This window comes from Ailuropoda melanoleuca, chromosome 19, assembly GCF_002007445.2.
Source record: "Ailuropoda melanoleuca isolate Jingjing chromosome 19, ASM200744v2, whole genome shotgun sequence".
Taxonomy (NCBI): domain Eukaryota; kingdom Metazoa; phylum Chordata; class Mammalia; order Carnivora; family Ursidae; genus Ailuropoda; species Ailuropoda melanoleuca.
This window is the reverse complement of record NC_048236.1, coordinates 17,180,412-17,199,187: the sequence shown is the minus strand read 5'-3', so window position 1 is coordinate 17,199,187 and position 18,776 is coordinate 17,180,412. Positions and strand designations below refer to the sequence as shown.

General features: G+C 36.3%; 1 protein-coding gene across 9 annotated transcripts in view; it reads right to left on the bottom strand.

Moving 5' to 3' along the window:
* The window catches only part of PHF3 (PHD finger protein 3), a 92,723-nt gene extending 77,875 nt beyond the window's left edge, over positions 1-14,848 (bottom strand). The window contains exons 1-3 of one of the 9 annotated variants that reach the window (XM_034648154.1): positions 14,489-14,848; positions 13,558-13,706; positions 4,030-4,298 (exon numbers count right to left, since the gene is read on the bottom strand). In XM_034648154.1, coding sequence (XP_034504045.1) covers positions 4,030-4,298; positions 13,558-13,559 — 271 coding nt within the window. In that variant the 5' untranslated portion in view covers positions 13,560-13,706; positions 14,489-14,848. Of the gene's footprint in view, positions 1-4,029; positions 4,299-13,557; positions 13,707-14,183; positions 14,413-14,488 lie in introns of those variants that run through there. The other 8 variants (XM_034648156.1, XM_034648161.1, XM_034648157.1 and 5 more) reach the window with 8 other exon arrangements.
* Between the last annotated feature and the right edge of the window lie 3,928 nt (positions 14,849-18,776).

Below are 18,776 nucleotides of genomic sequence, written 5' to 3'. Positions count from 1 at the left end.
TTATATGTGTGCTTGGATCCACGTGTCTAAATAATTTGCACAAAGAATTTGTCACCCCCACATATAAAGTATGGACAAGAATAATTAAAATCTGAAAACAAGACTTTATTGGACCAAAGGTCCACTGTATTTACTTCAACGTACTGAGTGGAAATTTGTCCAAGAGAAGCATGAAGCCATAAAAACTTGTAAACATCTTTTAAACAAATCTCAGTAATGCACTTTGACACCAATAACTTTTTTAGGACAAGTACAACACCATTTTTCTAATATTACACAGATGAATTCTGCCTCTAATGATGAAGAAGCCCCAACTACAGAGCTATAATGGCAAGTTAAAACTTGTGTGCCAAGAAAGGGACTAAATCACACTATTGCTAAGAGGCTTATAAAACCAGTCTTAACAAGTATTACAACACTTTGGTGACACAAAAGCAGTATAAGCTAACTTTCTTATTAAACAAAACTGCTTGATGTCATATATTATCAATGTCATTCATGACAGGAAAGCAACTATCACATATACATGCTAGCAGAAATTTTCCTTTACAGTTGAAAAAAATTCTTAAGTACACAATGTGAATCAACTGTTCGTGAATAAGCAAGATACTTGTAAGAATCTAATGACTTTTCGAGTTGTTTACTCTCCAAACACCATGCTACAGGAGGGGCTTTTTTTCTAATTTAGTGAATGAAGATTTTGTAAGCCACGATGTAGCCTGGAAAGAACACCCTGATATTACTGAAGGTTGCAGTAGCTATGAGTGCTATTTGAATGAAGGGCTACTCTGAATACCCATATATCTACAATGTATCTGTCTTCCTGGTCCTAAGAAAATAAATCTAATTATAGCCACTGAACTTTTCAATATACCATGTACAGAAATAGTTAAAAACAAGATTTGCTTCACATTTATGAATCCTAGCCACCCATGTAAAAGGGGAGCATGTTTGTAAAATGATAAAATATTTCTTTATGACACTCTATACCACCAGTTTTTCAAAAAACATTTACATATATCCTTCAAATGTTTATATAAATCGTATATTTGGTATCTTGAACCTATTACTTGGGTAAATATTTTAATTTTAAGAATAACAGGATTTCTAAAGAATACCAGGAACTGGCTTGATCATCAAGACCAAACATTTCCCCAATACTTAATGGTTTTCCTTACCAGAGTTTAAAAAAAAAAAAAAATGTTTACGGGGTAAATCTAAAAACCATACATAAATATGGCAATAAGTACATAAAGAAATACTTTAGAGTCAAAAGCATTATAAAAAGGGGGGGGTGAGAAACCTACTGGTTATCTCGCAAAATGAAACAATTAGCATCCTAACTTTTTTGCCTTGAACAGAGCCCTAAAAGTAATCTTCCATGTTTCTTTCCTATTTTTGTAAATTTTAAAGCTATTTCTGGAGACAACTGAAATATATGCAAGCTACTCAACTATGTCAACAAAAACTGGTCTTTAACAACTGCAGCAAATCAACTTGGTTCAGCATATAGCAGAGAACAAGACATAGCAGTTATTTTGTTTGCTAGTTTTAGCACTATCTAAACCAAGGTTACAAAATAACCGTGATCTGTAGCTTTCACTGACATGAGGAATACTGCCAGAATCATTTCCCTGCTAAAGGTCAGTCAAGACAATTAGTAAAAACCTATGGACTCAGAAACAAAACATTTGGGTAAAAACTATGTCCTTTTTGTTTTTTAACAAAAAACTGAAGTAGTATGTAAGCAGCTAAAACTTACAAAAGTTGTCCATATACGGTTTTCACTAAATAGTTTAAAATTTCTTCTTTCCAACTTTCTCTTAGATCTAAAATTATGTCAAAACAATTTTTTATATTGAAATGATTTCCATTTTGCTATCATTAGAAAATATACAGGTCTTTTACTCAACCAAATATCCTAAAGGGCAAAGGGAACTTTGAAGAAATCAAGATAAATGCCCTACCTGGTGGCAAAGAAATCTCAAGAATCCTAGACAGAAGAGCTTTATTATTTAAAATTTCCTCCACAAATTCCCTACATATCTTAGAAACACATATACTACATACATGTTAATACAAACAATTCTGCTTCAGAACCAAGATAAATTGTAGCAATTTAAAATAAAAAACTTTAGAAAATAATTCACAAGTTCTTAAATAAAAATAATAGAATCACAAAGTATTAATTAATCACACCTCAAAGAAATTAATTCAATAAAGATGTTCTAAGTCTTCAAATAACAAAAGTAATGTTCACCAAACTGAAGAGACTTTTTACATCAATAAAAACTTCATATCAACAGAAATATTTTTTTTAAAAAAGGGGGACAGCAAGTAGGAATACCAGTAGTATTACTAAAGAGCTGAAATTTTATAAATAAAGAAGTCTAACAAGATGACACATTTGCCAATTTCAGACCTAGCATAACATCCTTAAGAGGAACTATATTCCCAGTAACAAGCACATAAGTATTCAATAAATGTTTTTCCTGAATTTGGACTGAACCATGAAACTGTGTATACAACCAAGAACTGTCAAAAGCATTTGACAATAAAGATAATTAGGTATACTGTACTGACACAGAACCAAAGTAAAAAACTTGAACAATGCATACATAAAACAAAATTTTAAAAGCTTTGTAACATTTAGAATACAACAAAAACAATGTAAACCTACTCAGTAACACAACACAATGTATATAATTCAGAGATACACCATTAGCAAGCAATTCAAAAGATCTCAGCATTAAAGAGTAGTCAAAATGAAAAGACTCCTAGTAGTCAAAGTGTTGAGGTCTTCGAGCAGAGTAATCTGATATATTTATGGATGAATAGCAGGCCAGCCTAATTCAAGCTTTAAATATTAAAATATTAGGGAGAAAATATTAAAAGAAAATAACTATACTGAAAAACTGTAGTGCAGAAGTCTAGAGTCATTGAAAGACAAATCAACACCACATAAACCTGTGAACTATTCTAGGGAACAGTGAGGGGAAGCCTATCTCCATTTGAAGCTGATTTTCCTTTATTTAGTTTTAGCTTAAGGATAGCTAATTGCCCCAAAATTTGTTGTAAAAAAAAAAAAAACCTATGTATTCTTCCACATATTAATAGATCTCTGAAGTAATTTCTTATTAAGAATTAGTTTAGCCTTACAGAAAGTTACTATCCTCAATCTTTCAGTTACTTCAACTACAAAATCTAGAGCAGTGTTATCCAATAGAAATATAATGCAAACCACACATATAAATTTTCAAGTAGCCACTTTTTTAAAAAGGTGAAATTAATTTTAATCATATATTTTACTTAACCAAAGGTATCTAAAATATTAAATGTAATCAACATTAAAAAAACTCTGGTAAAGTAAGTTTTATATCTTTTTTCATACTGAGTCTTTAAAATCAAATGTGCACTTTACAGCGCATCTCAATTAAGACTGGATTCCTCTCAAGTGATTAATAGTTACATGTGGCTAGTGGTTACTAAGTTGGACAGCATGGGTCTAGAGTTCCTTCTCTGGTTTTAAGATACATGTACAAAAATATCTGAAATGGAAGCACACAATACATTAAATTTGAAGGGCTGGGAGGGGCACTGAAAAAGGTCAATTCAGCAGTTCCCCATTGACTCCAGCAGGCCTAGGGTGATATAACGTCCCAATTTGCTAGGAAATCCCTATATACTAGGGGGAGTCCCAATTTATACTTTTTGTCATGATGTAACTATTAACATCAGCCCTGTAATTCTCAAACGGTATCCCCCTTTGGATAATAAATTATATGGCCATTGGTCATCCTATCTACATCCATCCTCAAAGATAATTCCACATTTCTTGGAAGAAAATTTAAAGTCTAATTCTGATGTCTAGAAAAGAAGCTCTAAATTCAAATTAAAGAATCCTAAATCCACTACCCTCACCAAAAAAGAGAAAAAGAAAAAAAAAAGATGCTGCTGAAAATTCTTATTTTAAATTGCAGACTAAAAAAAAAAAAAAAAAGAAAAAGAAAAAAAAAAAGTAAGAATTACCTGTTGAACAAGGCATCTGGAAATTGGGATCATTGCTATCCAAAACAGGCAAACAGAACTGGTTACTTGCAGATCCTAGCATAGGATCCTTATCGCTGAGCATGTTCTTCAGCGAGTCCTCTAAGACATTTTGACTTGTACTAAAATCCTCACAGACTTCATTCTCCAGGTTGGATCCTAGAAATAGGGCATCATCTAAGTGTTCAGTAGGAATTAAATGATTAAATGTATCAACTATATCCATGAAGACTTCTGTGTGTCTTTCAGCCCTATAGAAAGACAAAAAAAATACCATAAGAAATAAAGCTATCAATTGATAATCACCTAAAACCAAATTATTTTAATAGTTTTGAGTCTAAGAACACACTTAGGTATTTCTGAATTGTTTTTAAAAAATCCTCACTGTTTTTAGAATAAACATTTGGACATGTAGAACGAATCTTTACTAAATGTTTCTTCATCACACATGTAGAATATCATTTTACCAGAAATCTTATTAAATGTTTACTCAATTCATTATTTTGAGGGGGGGAACCTATGTATATAATCCATTAATTTGACACAGTTGAAAGAATGACATGGCTTAAACCACAAAAACCATATGTTTTTAACAATAATCTTTTCATAAATTAAGAATGACACTGCTTTTACAATAAATCCATATAAAAGAGCCAAAATCAAATTCTTTAAATTATTGTCCCATACCTATTAAAACTGTAAAATAGCCTTGTTTTATTTACAGAGTATTTAAATGATTTAAAGAAAGGTAATATAGAGAGAAAAGGTTGTTTGTAGGGGTAGGAGGGAAAAGTGGAAAGAAACTATCATTTAAACCCAACAAATCAAAACTCAAAAAACTACACACACGCAGGCAGAGACGTGAACATACACGCATTTTAGTGGGGGGGGGCTCCTTTTAGTATAAAATGAAATAAATGACAAGAAAACAACATATCAGAAATTTAAATTTATTTTAGCGAGTTATGGAGGTATATACAGATGTCAAGCTAGTTGCCTACTGACACTAAGTACTGCTCAGAAAGGCCATCTAATGCCCCAAAAGAGCCTCGATTAATCAAAAGTGAATTATTTTCAATAGTGGTTTCAGAAAAAACTGAACCAATGTATTCTGGAAGGGGAGGCATCAACAAAAACATCTAATAATACTCAGCTAGAATCGACTGAGAACATCTTGGGTTCCAAAATTCCAAGGATTTTTAGATTGGCTCCAAATCTACCAAAATTTCCTCAAATTGTCCTTGATTCTTTCCCCTATAAAAAATGAGAAGTCCAAAGACATTCAACAATTTACTGATAATATGTTATCTGCTGCTAACCATTTTCCTTATATTTAACCCATTTATTTCCAATAGGCTCTATACAGAAAATACATGTAAATAATTTGTTTTATAAAACAAAATTCATTTAAACAATTTAAATGTCTTCCCCCAAAACCAAAAAACAGCCAAGATTCAATCCCAGGTTCCAAAGCTCCATAGTCCATAGCCATACTTCTTTCTCTTTCACAGTGAGTTACAGAGCTAGAAATTGACTAGATTTGACTCATTAAAGGCTCTTCTTTAAAAATAATTTTCCATAATTTTCCAATAAATCAGTGGTTGCTTGGGTCATTGGGTAACAGAAGGCTAGACTGCAAAGGGACAGGAAGATACTTTGGGAGATGATGAAAATATCCTAAATCATGAATGTTATTTAAATCTACTGAAATTCATCAACCTGTTCATTTTAAGTGGAAAGTTTATTGTAACTCAATTTAAAATCCTAAAAAAAAGGAAAGAAAATTTCCTCATTCTCACAAAAGTTAATGCCGTTCTAAACAGAAGGATTTTAGTATCTCTTCTCAAATTTTACAATTTACTTATATTAAAATACTGATAAAACACCAAAATAAAATGTTAACTTTGATTGATTTGCTGGGTATTTTACATGCATTCTCTAAACCATAACACTGAAAGAAAATTATAGCTCACAATGGTGATGAAAAGTCAGGAAAAGTTTTAATTCCCTAATGTTACCTGATTCTCAGTAACTAAGAAAGGCTCAATTATCATAACATCACCAATACTTCCACTAATATGTTTTTAAGTTCCAAAAAAGTTTTTAGTAGAATAAATGGTATTAAAAATAATTTACAAAAATGTTACTAGATGTTTACACAATCAAGAAGCTAGAACTATAGACAAATTAGTTTATCTGAATGTGCTAGAATCCAAGACTACCTCCTCTTCAAGGCTGCATAACAATTAGTAATCTTTTTTTCTCAAATGAATCAAAAAGAAAAAAAGGGCAAATCCACTTCTAAGAGCAAATAGTTAACTTTCTTCCTTAAAAAAAAGTATGCTGAATCTACTAAAACTGCACTCATTCCCATAGCAACACAAGTCTGGTAAATTGTACAAACTTCACCTGAAGTCAGTCTTTCTGTTACTACTGTCTGTGTTCTTTCAAGTGATGGAGACATTCACAATATTCAGAAATTATGATCACACAGTTCAAAATCACAAAGCTATAGGGAAGACCAGCCCATTCTAAATAGTGACCTAAATAAGCAATATATTTTTTTCAATAACACTGCTATTAGTGAACCATCCCAAAACTCCTTTATAAAAATTACCTTAAGAGCCTGTGACATATTTTTTAATCTCAATGGTAGATAATATTTAGTCTTTCAAGACCAATTAAAAGAAAAAAAAGTAAAACATATTGTAAATAAGATGAGTGAACCAAACTTTCCAGTACAGGTATTTGGCCAAAACCAGTATATGACTTACAAAGTGTGTTTTATCTGGATTTAAATAAGCACATCAGGGAAAAAGCTTCCATGGTCAAATGTTGAGGACTGGCATAACAAAGTTATATTTCTTTAATAGTACCTTTAATTCATTCAAAAAACATTTGCTAATAAGCAGCTACCATTGAGACATCTTTAATATGCCAATACAGAATAGGGTATAAAGCATCCCAAACGTAAGGGTCAAAGAAGACAATTTCTACGTGGCACATCACAAGACCAGTTTTCTTGTAAAATTGTTATAGATTAGTAAGACTGACTTTTCATAAGCAGTTGCAACTGGCTCTGGGGACAACTCCAAAGAATTCCAAAAATGATAGTATATAATCATCCCGTAAGACTATCTTGAGAGTAACGTTTAATGGAAGTATAAAGTAATTTATTTTAAAAAATCGGTTTCAAGTGTTCAGTATCAAAAATAAAATAATAACATTTTCCATGCTGAACTGGAAAATAAACAAGCTGATTGTAGGAATATTAACTCACTTAACATGAACATACTAATCTAAACGCAGAGTGGTAAACTGGATTGGATCATGGAACAAAAAAAGGACAGAAGAGAAAAACTAGTAAAATCAAAATAAAGTCTGAAAGTTAGTTAATAGCAAGGTACCAATTTTAATCTCCACTTCTTTAATCAGGCACTAGCATTATGTGAGATGTAACAATGAGGAAATTGGGATAAGGATACATAGGAACTCTATACAATGTCAGCAACTTTTCTATAAATCTAAAATTATTCCAAAATAAATATTTTTTTAAAACACTTATCTAAAATTAGACAAGGGGCAGTTGACTGGCTCAGCTGGAAGAGCACGTGACTAGATTACAGACATATGAGTTCGAGCCCAAAGCTGGGTGCAGAGATTACTTAAACTTTTAAAAAATGATACTGCTTAAAAGTGTATTTAAAAAATAATAACAACACAGAATTAGGGGAGATACCTAGTAACGTGGATAACAATCAGATCTAATTAAGAAAAAAAATTAAGAGTTGATTCAATATCTGTTAATTAAACAGTCTGCTTGAGTTAAACAAATTCCTATTTCTTACAATGAAATTATACTTAAATGCTTCCTTATATTTGGCATTATAAATTTAATAATTAAAACGGGAAACTGGCTTGCTCAGTCAGTGGGGCATCCAACTCTTGATCTCAGGGTTGTGAGTTCGAGCCCCACGCTGAGTGTAGAGATATTACTCAAAAATAAAATCTTCAAGGGGTGCCTGAGTGGCTCAGTCAGCTAAGTGTCCAACTCTTGATTTCAGCTCAGGTCATGACCTCAAGGCTGTGAAATCAAGCCCGCATCGGGCTCCACACTGAGTGGAGCCTGCTGGAGATTCTGACCCTTTCCCTCGGACCCTCCCCCACTCTAGTAAAAATAATAATAATAAAAATCTTCAAAAAAATAAAGAAAAATAAAAAACATAACAAGCCTATCTAGAGTGTATGCTAAGTGACTAATGATACATATATATCCAATTAAATTGATACTAATAATTTGGGAATATATATGCTAAAATCAGAAATTTTTTCTCAGTTCACAGTCACATCTCATGTTTACAGACCATAAAATATATCCAGCTTGGTGAGAGAACTGGATAATCCACTTAATTAGTTATCATAAGTACCAGTGAAACAAACACCATTCTCAAAATTCAAGGAACTCACAATATAAGAGTATAGACATATAAACAAAATACAACATGTAAGCATCACAACAAAATATAAAGTTTAATGTTGAAGGACTGCAAACATCATCACACAGGAAAGTGAAACTTATGAGGCCAAGAAAATCTAAGCAGCTGGATCCTCAAGATCCAAAGGATACTCCAAGCAAAGGGAATAGCATGTGCTAATTATGAACAGCAGAGTTTGGTCCTAATAGACCATTTAGAAAGACTCAGAATACAATTAAAAAATAAGTATTGCTACCAACATCCTGAATAAAATTTAACGTGAGTTTGAAGATATTTACCACTTTAAAATACTTATTTTACCTTAACTCACAAAAAATTATACTGCAGCCAAATTTAGTTTATGCTGAAAAACACCAACATGTACTGTTCCATGTATGAATAGAGAGCAGAAAGATTTAGAAAGCACCAACAGTACAAAAAAAATTACACCTCTACAACAGTCTCCTTTAAATTAAGAGTACATTAAAATTATCTTGACTTTTCAGAAGCATCTTCAAAGTAAACAATGTGTTTTACGTTATGTCCTTTAAAAAAAAAAAATAGATCTAAGCCTAACAATAAAACACAAAAGCTATCGAAGGCCCTAAGAAGTTATCCAATGATGAAGCTCTGTCTCATACAGTCTATATTTGTGTGTATGTGTATGGGGGTGGCATGGGGGGTACATATATATTCAGGAGATTATAATATCTATGATGAAAAATTAAACAGGGTAATAGTGATGGGGGGAGGAGGAGGGTTTCTACATACAATGCTAAATGAAGACCTTGCTTATTATAGCACCACATGTAAGTCAAAAACTGGAAAGAGAGAGTCATCCATACAAAAATGGGGAAAAGCAATCCAGGCAAAGACCTAAATGCAAAGGCCCTGGGAATGGAAACTTGGTGCCTTCCAGCCTCTATACTACGGTTTATATTAAGCCATCAATTCATCAGGCATGCTTACCATGAACAAATGTCTAATAGGCAGTAGTAGTAGAAAAGTAAAAGTACCACTACTAATGGTGGTGAAAAACATAAAATGATATGCTCTAAGTTCACACCAGGCAATGTTCTACATGCTTTACATCAGTAATTCTCAATCAGAGGTGATTATGCCCCTCTAGAGGACATTCGACCATCACAACTGGAGGGCAGGTAACTAGCAAATATAGTAAATATAGCAGTAAATATACAACTAGTAAATATACTACAATGCACTAGGAAAGCCCCACAACAAAGAATTATCCAGCCAGAAAACTGCTAAAGTTAAACTCTGCTCTATATTTTTTTAATTTAATCCTCACAACAATGCTGTATTATAATCCAGTAAACAAAAGAAGAAAGAAACGAAGGAAGGAAGGAAGAAATTAATTGGGATCAAGGAGATTAAATTACTTGCTGTAGTAAGTGGTGGAGCTGAAACCTGAACCCAGAAAATTTCATTAGAGAATCAATGCACTGACCACTACCCTATATTATCTGTTTATAAAGTAAAATGCATTAAATATTTATTATGTGCCAGGCACTATGCTAAACCTAAATGCACGTCATTTAATCTTCACAACCACACAATTAGGAAGGTACTATCATTATTCTCAAGTTATAAGAGTAGGGCTAAAGTTTAGCAAAGTTACACCCAATATTACAGAATAAATAAGTGTCAGAGCTGGGACTCAATTCTGCTCTGAGACAAAGGTCAGTTCTTAACCACCATAATATAACAACATTAAATATGAATAATAGGTTATCCTTCCAGGACAGAGGTAAGGAAAATCACTAAATGGTTAAACCATGTGGTACGACACAATTCTAGAAAGTACAATTCTATAGAGCAAAGCAACCTAATCAACTGCTCTGAACACACACATCAAATTCTACTCTAGTTTCATAGGTTAGAATCTACAAGCAGCAGCAAGGTTCATGACTTTTCTGAATTTATCAGGTAAAAGAATATATAAGCCAAGGTGTCTGCCGTACTAAGACTAAAGCCGACCTAGGAATCTAGAAAAAGAACTATCAAGTACACGTTGAAACTGGCAAAAGCAGAATTACACTAGCCAACTATATGAGTTAACTTCAAAGTTTACAACCTTATCGTACTAATATTATGGGAAGAATTAACAGTTTGGATTAACCACAGAAACAGTGGAAGTAGTTCATCATTAAAACTATGGCCTAGGTAATAAAAGTCCAAGCTAACATGTACTTTTAGCATAAACTATGTGCCAGGCCCTATGTTCAGTGTATTGTATGGATTATCTCATTAGTTCCTCCCAACAACTGAGGTAGATGCAATGATTAGAACTATTTTACAGATGAGCAAATTGAAGCCCAAACCACTATGTAGTTTGCCCAAGGTCACATATCCAGTATATCCAAACTGCAACCCAGGCAGTGTGATTCCTGAGTATGCACGTTTAAACTACTATACTTTATGCACTCTACTTACATAACACACACTAATTTTTCTGTTCTTAATATATCATTAATGAAATCCTAAAAATACTAAAAATAAAGTGACATACACTTCTTCCAAAATACACACTTAGCCACTCCCTACACATAAAAAATACAGTGGCTATCCTCTGTGTGTATAAACATCATTTTGGAAGTTATCAACTACAAACTGCAATTTATTTTCACAATCTACAATTTTAGAATTTCTTCATGTGGCCAACTCACACAAATTATGAATAACAAAACAATTAAGTTTAGCCTTTCTGTACAATCTACTATGCCATTTAAAACTTCATCTAGTAGATTGTGTGGATTAAAACTTCTGTATAATATTTTGAAATTTTTATTAAACTATTTCTCTTCATCTATCACCTCTCTTCATGGTACAAATGATCATAAAAATGAAAATCCCCTGACCATTAAAAAAGGATCCAAATTAAATACACAATGCATAGGAGTAAGTGTCCAGTCTATACGTTTGACAATTTCTCACGCAATGCGTCTTATAATTCTTGAAATTTCTTCTTTTAACTCTAATACAATGATTTAACATCTCATGTCTTTGACTCTTGTTTCTCAACCTAGTCCAGATTTCTTGAGGGTACGAACAGCACCTAGGTCTCAGATATTTTGAATCAAACCAATACCCTCCATATCTTTTCCCAGTAATCAAACAGCAGCAACTAAAAGGGAGTATCTTTTGCTGTTCAACCTGCAACTGTATTGTAAGTGTCTAACAACTTGCCAAATCATTTTTGTAGTTAAAAATAAAATGTCCAAGCTTCAGAAAAGATACTCCAGGATTCTCAGAGGTGCTCCAAACAGAAATGAGAGAAACAGAGCCCAAGATGTACAGCTCCACACAAATGAGAAATCAGCAGCCACTTGTAGAAAAGACTTCCTGAAACATGGATGAATGAAAACATTTAGAAATCAGCCCCTCTGCTGATACTTCATGACACTGGTGAAATAGTTGTGGGTAATCTACAAACCTGAGCTGCTAATCAATAAATCTCATTATCTCGTTAAGAAATAGAAAACATCTTATCTCTACACAAAAAATTAAGTAAAAAGGATTTCATGAGAAATCTATGTAAAAAACAAACAAGAAATAAAAGTGCCCATTTAAGAAAGCAAAATGTATCAAAAATCAAACACTATATTACCAAGGAAGATAACCATTATGCTTTAGCACTCAAAAAAAACAGAACTGTATGCATAATTTACATTCATCAGTTTATTCCAAATATAATCCAAACTATGTAAAAATCTAAATTCAGAATAATTTTGCAGTTATCCAAATTGTCAACTGCTGCCTTCCAAACTTTTATCAATAGTTTTATTAATATGCTATTACATAAGTCAAAAATAATCAACCTTTCTTAACTAATTCCAATCTCAATACATTTTAAATTTTAATAATACGGTTTTAAACAATTTTATAAAAACAACTTCCTTTCCACTTTTCTGTTCTGAAATTTGCATTTAACCAACACCAATTTTCACCTACATTTACACATACCGCTTCTCTTAGATTTGACTTATCTGAATATGCAACAGATGAGTATACCAAAGGATCAACTAAAGTTATGTGAAGTCTATCCCAACGGCATGGAATGCATAACTAATTTAGTGTGATAGATAAGGAAGTTCACTACCCTCCCAAAGGATGCAAAAGCACTATAATAAATTACATTTTCATGCTCTTCAATAAACGGACCTATAAAGCATGCAAGGAACAGGGGAAAACTGGTCCCATCAGTAACTCATTTGTTATCCTTTTGACAAATCACCAGTACAGCTATCAAATAAAGCTTAAAATCTATTGTTGTAATTCTGCATACTTAAAAAGTGGCCAACTTCAGTTGAGCTGAAGTCTTTCTGCAGCTCAAGAATTAACTGAACTGTGTGCGGCTTAATCAGAGCAATAATAGCTCCTAAGTTCTTTCTCAAATTATATTACTACCATGGGGAAATGAAGTAATTTAAAATAGTAATAATGATAAGGATGGAGAAAAAATTCATTATTGTAATATAGGACTAATAAACAGAAGAACTGAATAGAAAATAATAATAGAAAATTAAGAAAAGGCCGAGTGGTAGTGAGCTAAAAACTACCCGAAATAATAATCTTTGCACATCTCTTGTGCTCTGGAATGAATACACAAATTCAAAAACAGAAGAATGCTGCAAAGATTTCTTGGTTCTTTGACTCATGTCTCTTTCCAACCACAAACACATCTACAAACATTTTCACAATCCCAAACACTTCATTCAAGAATCAAAAAACGGTAGGAAATGAATGAGTAATGGAGGCGTAGTTTTGGAAGATCTCAAACCAGTTTGTAAAAAGGAAGACAAGTTCTACCTCAAAATAGTAACTAAATAGAACAATGTACTATCTAAGTACTCCCGAAATAGTTTACTGTATCATTTTTTTTTTAATTTTAGCTAAAATAAGGTAATAAAGCATTTGGGAAAGGCTCAGTAATCAGTCTCATTTTAAATTAAGTATCTCTACATGTAATGAAGATTTAAAAAAAGATAGATATCAAAGCGTTGTTGCCACTTACATTAATGATTATCCATGATCATAATCTGCGAATGATTCCTGAATGGCACCAATAATAATGCATTCAAACTACCTCGAATCATAGTCTCTAGGAAATGGCATTTAAAAATCCAAAGATGGGAAAAGGTCATCGGACCCGGCAACACATTGCTGGGGGAAAGAAGGGAAACAGGACTGTGCGCGGTACCAACATTCTCTCCCTTTCTCCCTCCTCCCCGCCCCCCCCCGTGTCAGGTGATCAGTTATTTAGCACCATTAACACGCACGTATCGACAAGTGGTCATTAAATTACTCGTATTATCCGAAGGCCAGATTCTAGGCTTCCCATTTCAAACTAAGCAAAAGGAGTCGACAGTTTGGGTCCCGAACACAAAAGCGCGCGGTAGTAGGAGGATGGATAGAGCGCCAACTCCCCCCTCTCCAAAAGCTGGGACGGGGCTCGGCCTCGCGGCAAAGGCCAATCCTGGCTTCCCAGACCCAGGGCCCAAAGCTCAAAGCCGGACTCCTCTGAAGGGAAGAGGTCCGAAGGGCCGGGTCCGGGGGCCTGCGGGCCAGGCCTTCCTGGCAGCGCCCGCGGTCCCTCCGGGCCTGCACGCCCGCGCGGCGGCGGCGGTAGGGCACACTCACCGCCGAAGGCCCGGGAGCAGGAACCGGGGAGAGGCCGCGGTCCCGACCCTCCGCCTAGCGACCTCGCCGCCGCGCCTCCCTCCCAGCCCGCGGTCCAAATGATCCCGGGCTACAGAGGCGCGGCCCGGGCAGGCCGAGGACGTTGCGCAAGAGGCCGGTGAGGTTTCCCGGCTGCGCGGGAGAAAGGCGCGGAGCGTCCGCCGCGGGAGGGGCGGGGAGGCCCGCGGAGGCGCTGTGCGTGTGGAAGGGGATGGGGGAGGGGAGGATTGCCCGTCTCCCTGGCCGCGGCCAGAGCCGCAACTCACCCAGCTCCGCCAGACGAGCGCTACCACTGGCAGCAAGAGGAAGATGGTGGCCGCTGCCGCCGCCGCCGCCGCCGCCGCCGCCGAGGAGGAGGGGGCCCGGTGGGTGCCGAGGAGAGGGGGTACGCGCAGGACGTCGGCGTCGCTGCCACAGCCTTTTTTCCTCACCGAGCCGAGCGGCTGCTGCTGACGACACTAGCTTGGCTTCCGCGCCGCCTTCTTTATCTTCGTAGCAGCCGCCGCCGCCCAGGGCCCGAGGGTCGCTCGCCTCATGGGGACCGTGCGGCGGCGCGAGACCCCGCAGCCATCGGCGAGCGGCGGCGGCGCGGGGGCAGGAGCCGGGCCGCGTCACGTGACCCCACTGTTTACCGTTCCGGGGGCCGCGGCCTGCACGCTGCGCCTGCGCAGTGTGGGCCCTCCCGCGCCGCGCCTCCGCGGGGCCTGGGCAGTCGCACTCCCCTGCGCTTCCGCGCCACTCCCAGTCTTCTGAGGGCGCGGCACGCCTGCGGGCCTTTAGCTAGCATCTCGCTGGCAGTCCGCAGGGGTGGGGCATAGATCGATTTTTCTTGGTTGTAATAAGCACGAAGGCTTCTTAGTTAATGTAATATTGATGGCCATAATTGCCCCACTCCCGATACTTTTCATTAATTGGGTGTGCGTTCAAGAATGGTAGCTTAGAGCGGAGTGGATGAGCCCCTTGCTCAAGAATACTTGCTGGGTGTGCACGACAGTCCCATCATTAACCACCTCCATTCTCACCTTGTCTTTAAATAGCTAGTCGTCTTCAGGACTCAAGTTGCCTTCTCCAAGAATCAAGTTGCCTTCTCCAAGAATCATTCCTGGTCGAAGTCAGCAGTTCTCAAAATGTATCAAGAGGATCCTCTGAAGGATTCCTAAGACCTTTCAGAAAAGCTTTAGTTCTTTGACAATTGCACATGTTTGAGGCCAAATTTTCATTTTCTTCAACCCAAACATGTACCGACTGATTAAATGCAGAAGCAGATAGGACAATCCAGCCCTCTATTTAGCCAGACGTGGAAGAAATGTGCAAACATTTAAAACAATGCCACTTTTCATTAAATTTTGTTGAAAAATGTATTTCTCGGATTATTTATGATAACAATGAATTTTGTTATTTTTTAAAATGTTTTATTCTTAGATTTAATTCCTATGATGGTATATAACTAACCCCTATAAACAAAAGCTCTTGGAAGTCCCTCAGTAATTTTTAAGAGTGTATAGGGGTCCTGAGACCAGAAAGTTTGAAAACTGCTGGTCTAGATTCCGTGCTTCCAGAGCAGCTTGGGCCGACCCCTATCTTAGCCCATTATAAACACCGTGAGGTAATGGCTGCTAGTCATCGCAAGGACCAAAATGAGCCCCTTTAAGGACAGGGATTGTGTCTTCTCTTTGCAAGGACCGTTACAGTACCCACTAAAGAATGATAGCCAGCACCTCCTGTGCTCTTCAGTAACCTTTACTTGTTGTTTTAAGCCTGGTGGCAACCATAGTTCACATTGTAAGATTTGTGCAGAGTAGGATAATAGCTCACAGGCATGTGGTGAAGAGCTGTTCTTCACTCTATCCAGGCTTCTGGTATTTCGAGCACTCCCAATACTAAATGCTCTTCCACAAAGGAGTTTTAAGATTGTCCTAATTCTACTGGAATCGTAGAATTCCATCTCCTGCTTTGACTCATCAATCCCTAAAAACTTAGTTTTACAATCTTTTTTTTAATGGGTTTTGTTTTGTTGTTGTTTTTTTTTTTTTTTGAGAAAGGAAAACAGAAATGAGTAATTAAATCTTTTTCACTTGGAATGTCTGGGATGAATTGCACAAATAAGTCTTAAATTTATTTTTACTCTTCTTCTGGACCTCAATGTGAAATTTGAAAAAGGCATTGGGAAAGAATAAGATTATAAGCAAAATCCAATCCTAAGGGACTTAATTGAAGTGGAAAATCATTAGATGGAGAATTTCCCTGGAAGAGCTGGGGAAAACTTATCTTGTTAAAGACGTTTTAGTACTTTTATGAAAAAACACAATGGAGGTAAAAAGGAAATACAGAAGTGATAAGCCTGTCACATTCACAAAACAAAGATTTCTAATCCTAAAAAAGCCAACAAGATTACCACAAAGCATGATGTTTTGACTATTATTTTGAATCAGCCAAGCACCCAGGCTCACATTTGTTCATTAAATGATCTTTGCTTTTTGCTTCCAGATACAAACACAATCTGTCTTTTACCCAGTCTATAAAAAGGTAGAAGAAAGAACCATCATAATCATACTGGGAATGGCTTTAACAGCATGGGGACACTGTTTCGGTTAAAGGATCTATTGGAAAATCAGATTGTATTGATAGTGTTGAAAACTCCAAATTAACTCGGGAAAATTAAATTTGGTAAAAAACAAGACAAGACAACTAACAATGGCTAATACTGATCAGCAGACTTGTAATTGACTAAAAAAATTACGGAAAATGAAAATTGACAAACTTTGGATCTTGCAAAACTTTACCCAGAAAATTGAGTCTGGCAGAGAGTGAGGCCATGGAAGACAGCTCACAGCGCTGGTACAAAGGTTAAGTTTGATATGAAAAATACTTGTCGTCACTGAAACATTGGTCTTTACAGTATCAGTTCACTAAAGATGAAAAAATGGGAAGAGTTAACTGCAGCAAACAGAAAATCAATAACAATATCAAACATATTTAATGGGTTTTTTCCCCTGGAAAACACTTTCTCTATACAGAGACACACTTTCCTGTTAGTTTAGAATAGATGTAAATGTTTTTATTCTTAAACATGGGACCAAAGCAGTGGAATTAAAATATTCTGAATTCATTTTACTAAAATCATTGTGGAATTTAGGGGCTTAACCCAGAACACATTGTTCCTTATGTCAGGCTTGCTCCCTTCCCACACAGGTTTTCCCCTACTTTCTCCAGAAAGATAGCTCCCAGCTACTCAGGCTTTCAGCAGGAAACAATAGGTGAAAAGGAAGTGCATGTCCTGACCCAGGGTACATAATTTGTACAGCATACTAGAGATCAGGGGGCCTAGAGAGGCTGGGTCAAACAATAAAATAAAACTTTTCCATGCACCAGGTCAGCACAAGGCATAGAAAGCACCTTTGCGGACTTTAAAAACCAAAAGGTATGGGGAAGGATCAATTCTGTTACTAAGTGCTTTGACGGTGCTTGGCAGAGAGGACATGTAGTCATGTTTTAACCGGCCTGGAGTGGAAAGAAAGCATTTCTGACATAGCGATGCCTTCAAGGACAAGAAAGTTCCAGAAAATCTGTGTGGTTCTGGAGCTGCAAATAATTCATTATCTGGTTGGACCTACTGCAAATGAAAATAATTGAAATTCTTTTAACAAAGAGAGTGTGTTAATGAGGGATGCCTGGGGGACTCAGTCGGTTAAGCGTCCAACTCTCAATTTCAGCTCAGGTCATGGTCTCAGGGTTGTAAGATCAAGCCCCGTCATCAGGCTCTGCACTGGCTGTGGGGCCTCTCCCTTTCCCTCTGCCCCTCCTTCCCATCTCTCTCTCCCTCCCTAAAAATAAATAAATGAAATAAGCGTGATAAGGTCCCTAGGTGACAATGTCACCTCCCTATTTGAAATATTTCCCTGGATCTCCAAAATAAAAAGAATAAAATCCAAACTTCTTAATATGACCATTAAGACACTTTAGGATTGGTCCTTGTCCAGCTCTTCAGCACCTTTTCTCACTATTCCCTGCTTTTTAAATTTATGACATAGCAACATGTAGGTTCTTACTGTTTCCTACACACATCCATACTATATCTCAACCTAAAGTCTTTGTTCATGCTGTGATCTCTGACAGGAATGCCCTCCTCTGAACTGACCCCAAACGTCACCACAGACCCTAGCACCATGTTAAGTGGATTGTTCCTGCATCCTTTCAAGATGCAGCTCAACGATAGCTATCTGAATCCATCACACTAAATGGGGAAACATTAGAAGCATCCCCACTCAAGCCAGGGATGAGCAAGGCTGTGACTATGACCACCATTATTCAATATTAGCCAATACAAAAAGACCAGAAAAGAAATGAAAGACAGATATAAAAAAAGAAAAAACAAAGTGATTACTATTTGAGTATGCTATAACTGCCTGCCAAAGAGAATCAATTAAATGACTATTAGTGTTAAGGAGTTACTCGCATACTAGACCAGTTGCTAAAAAATCAGTACAAAAAAAAACTTAATAGGTTTTCCGAAAACAGCAAGTTTTGATTACAATACTGTCAGGAAAACAAATT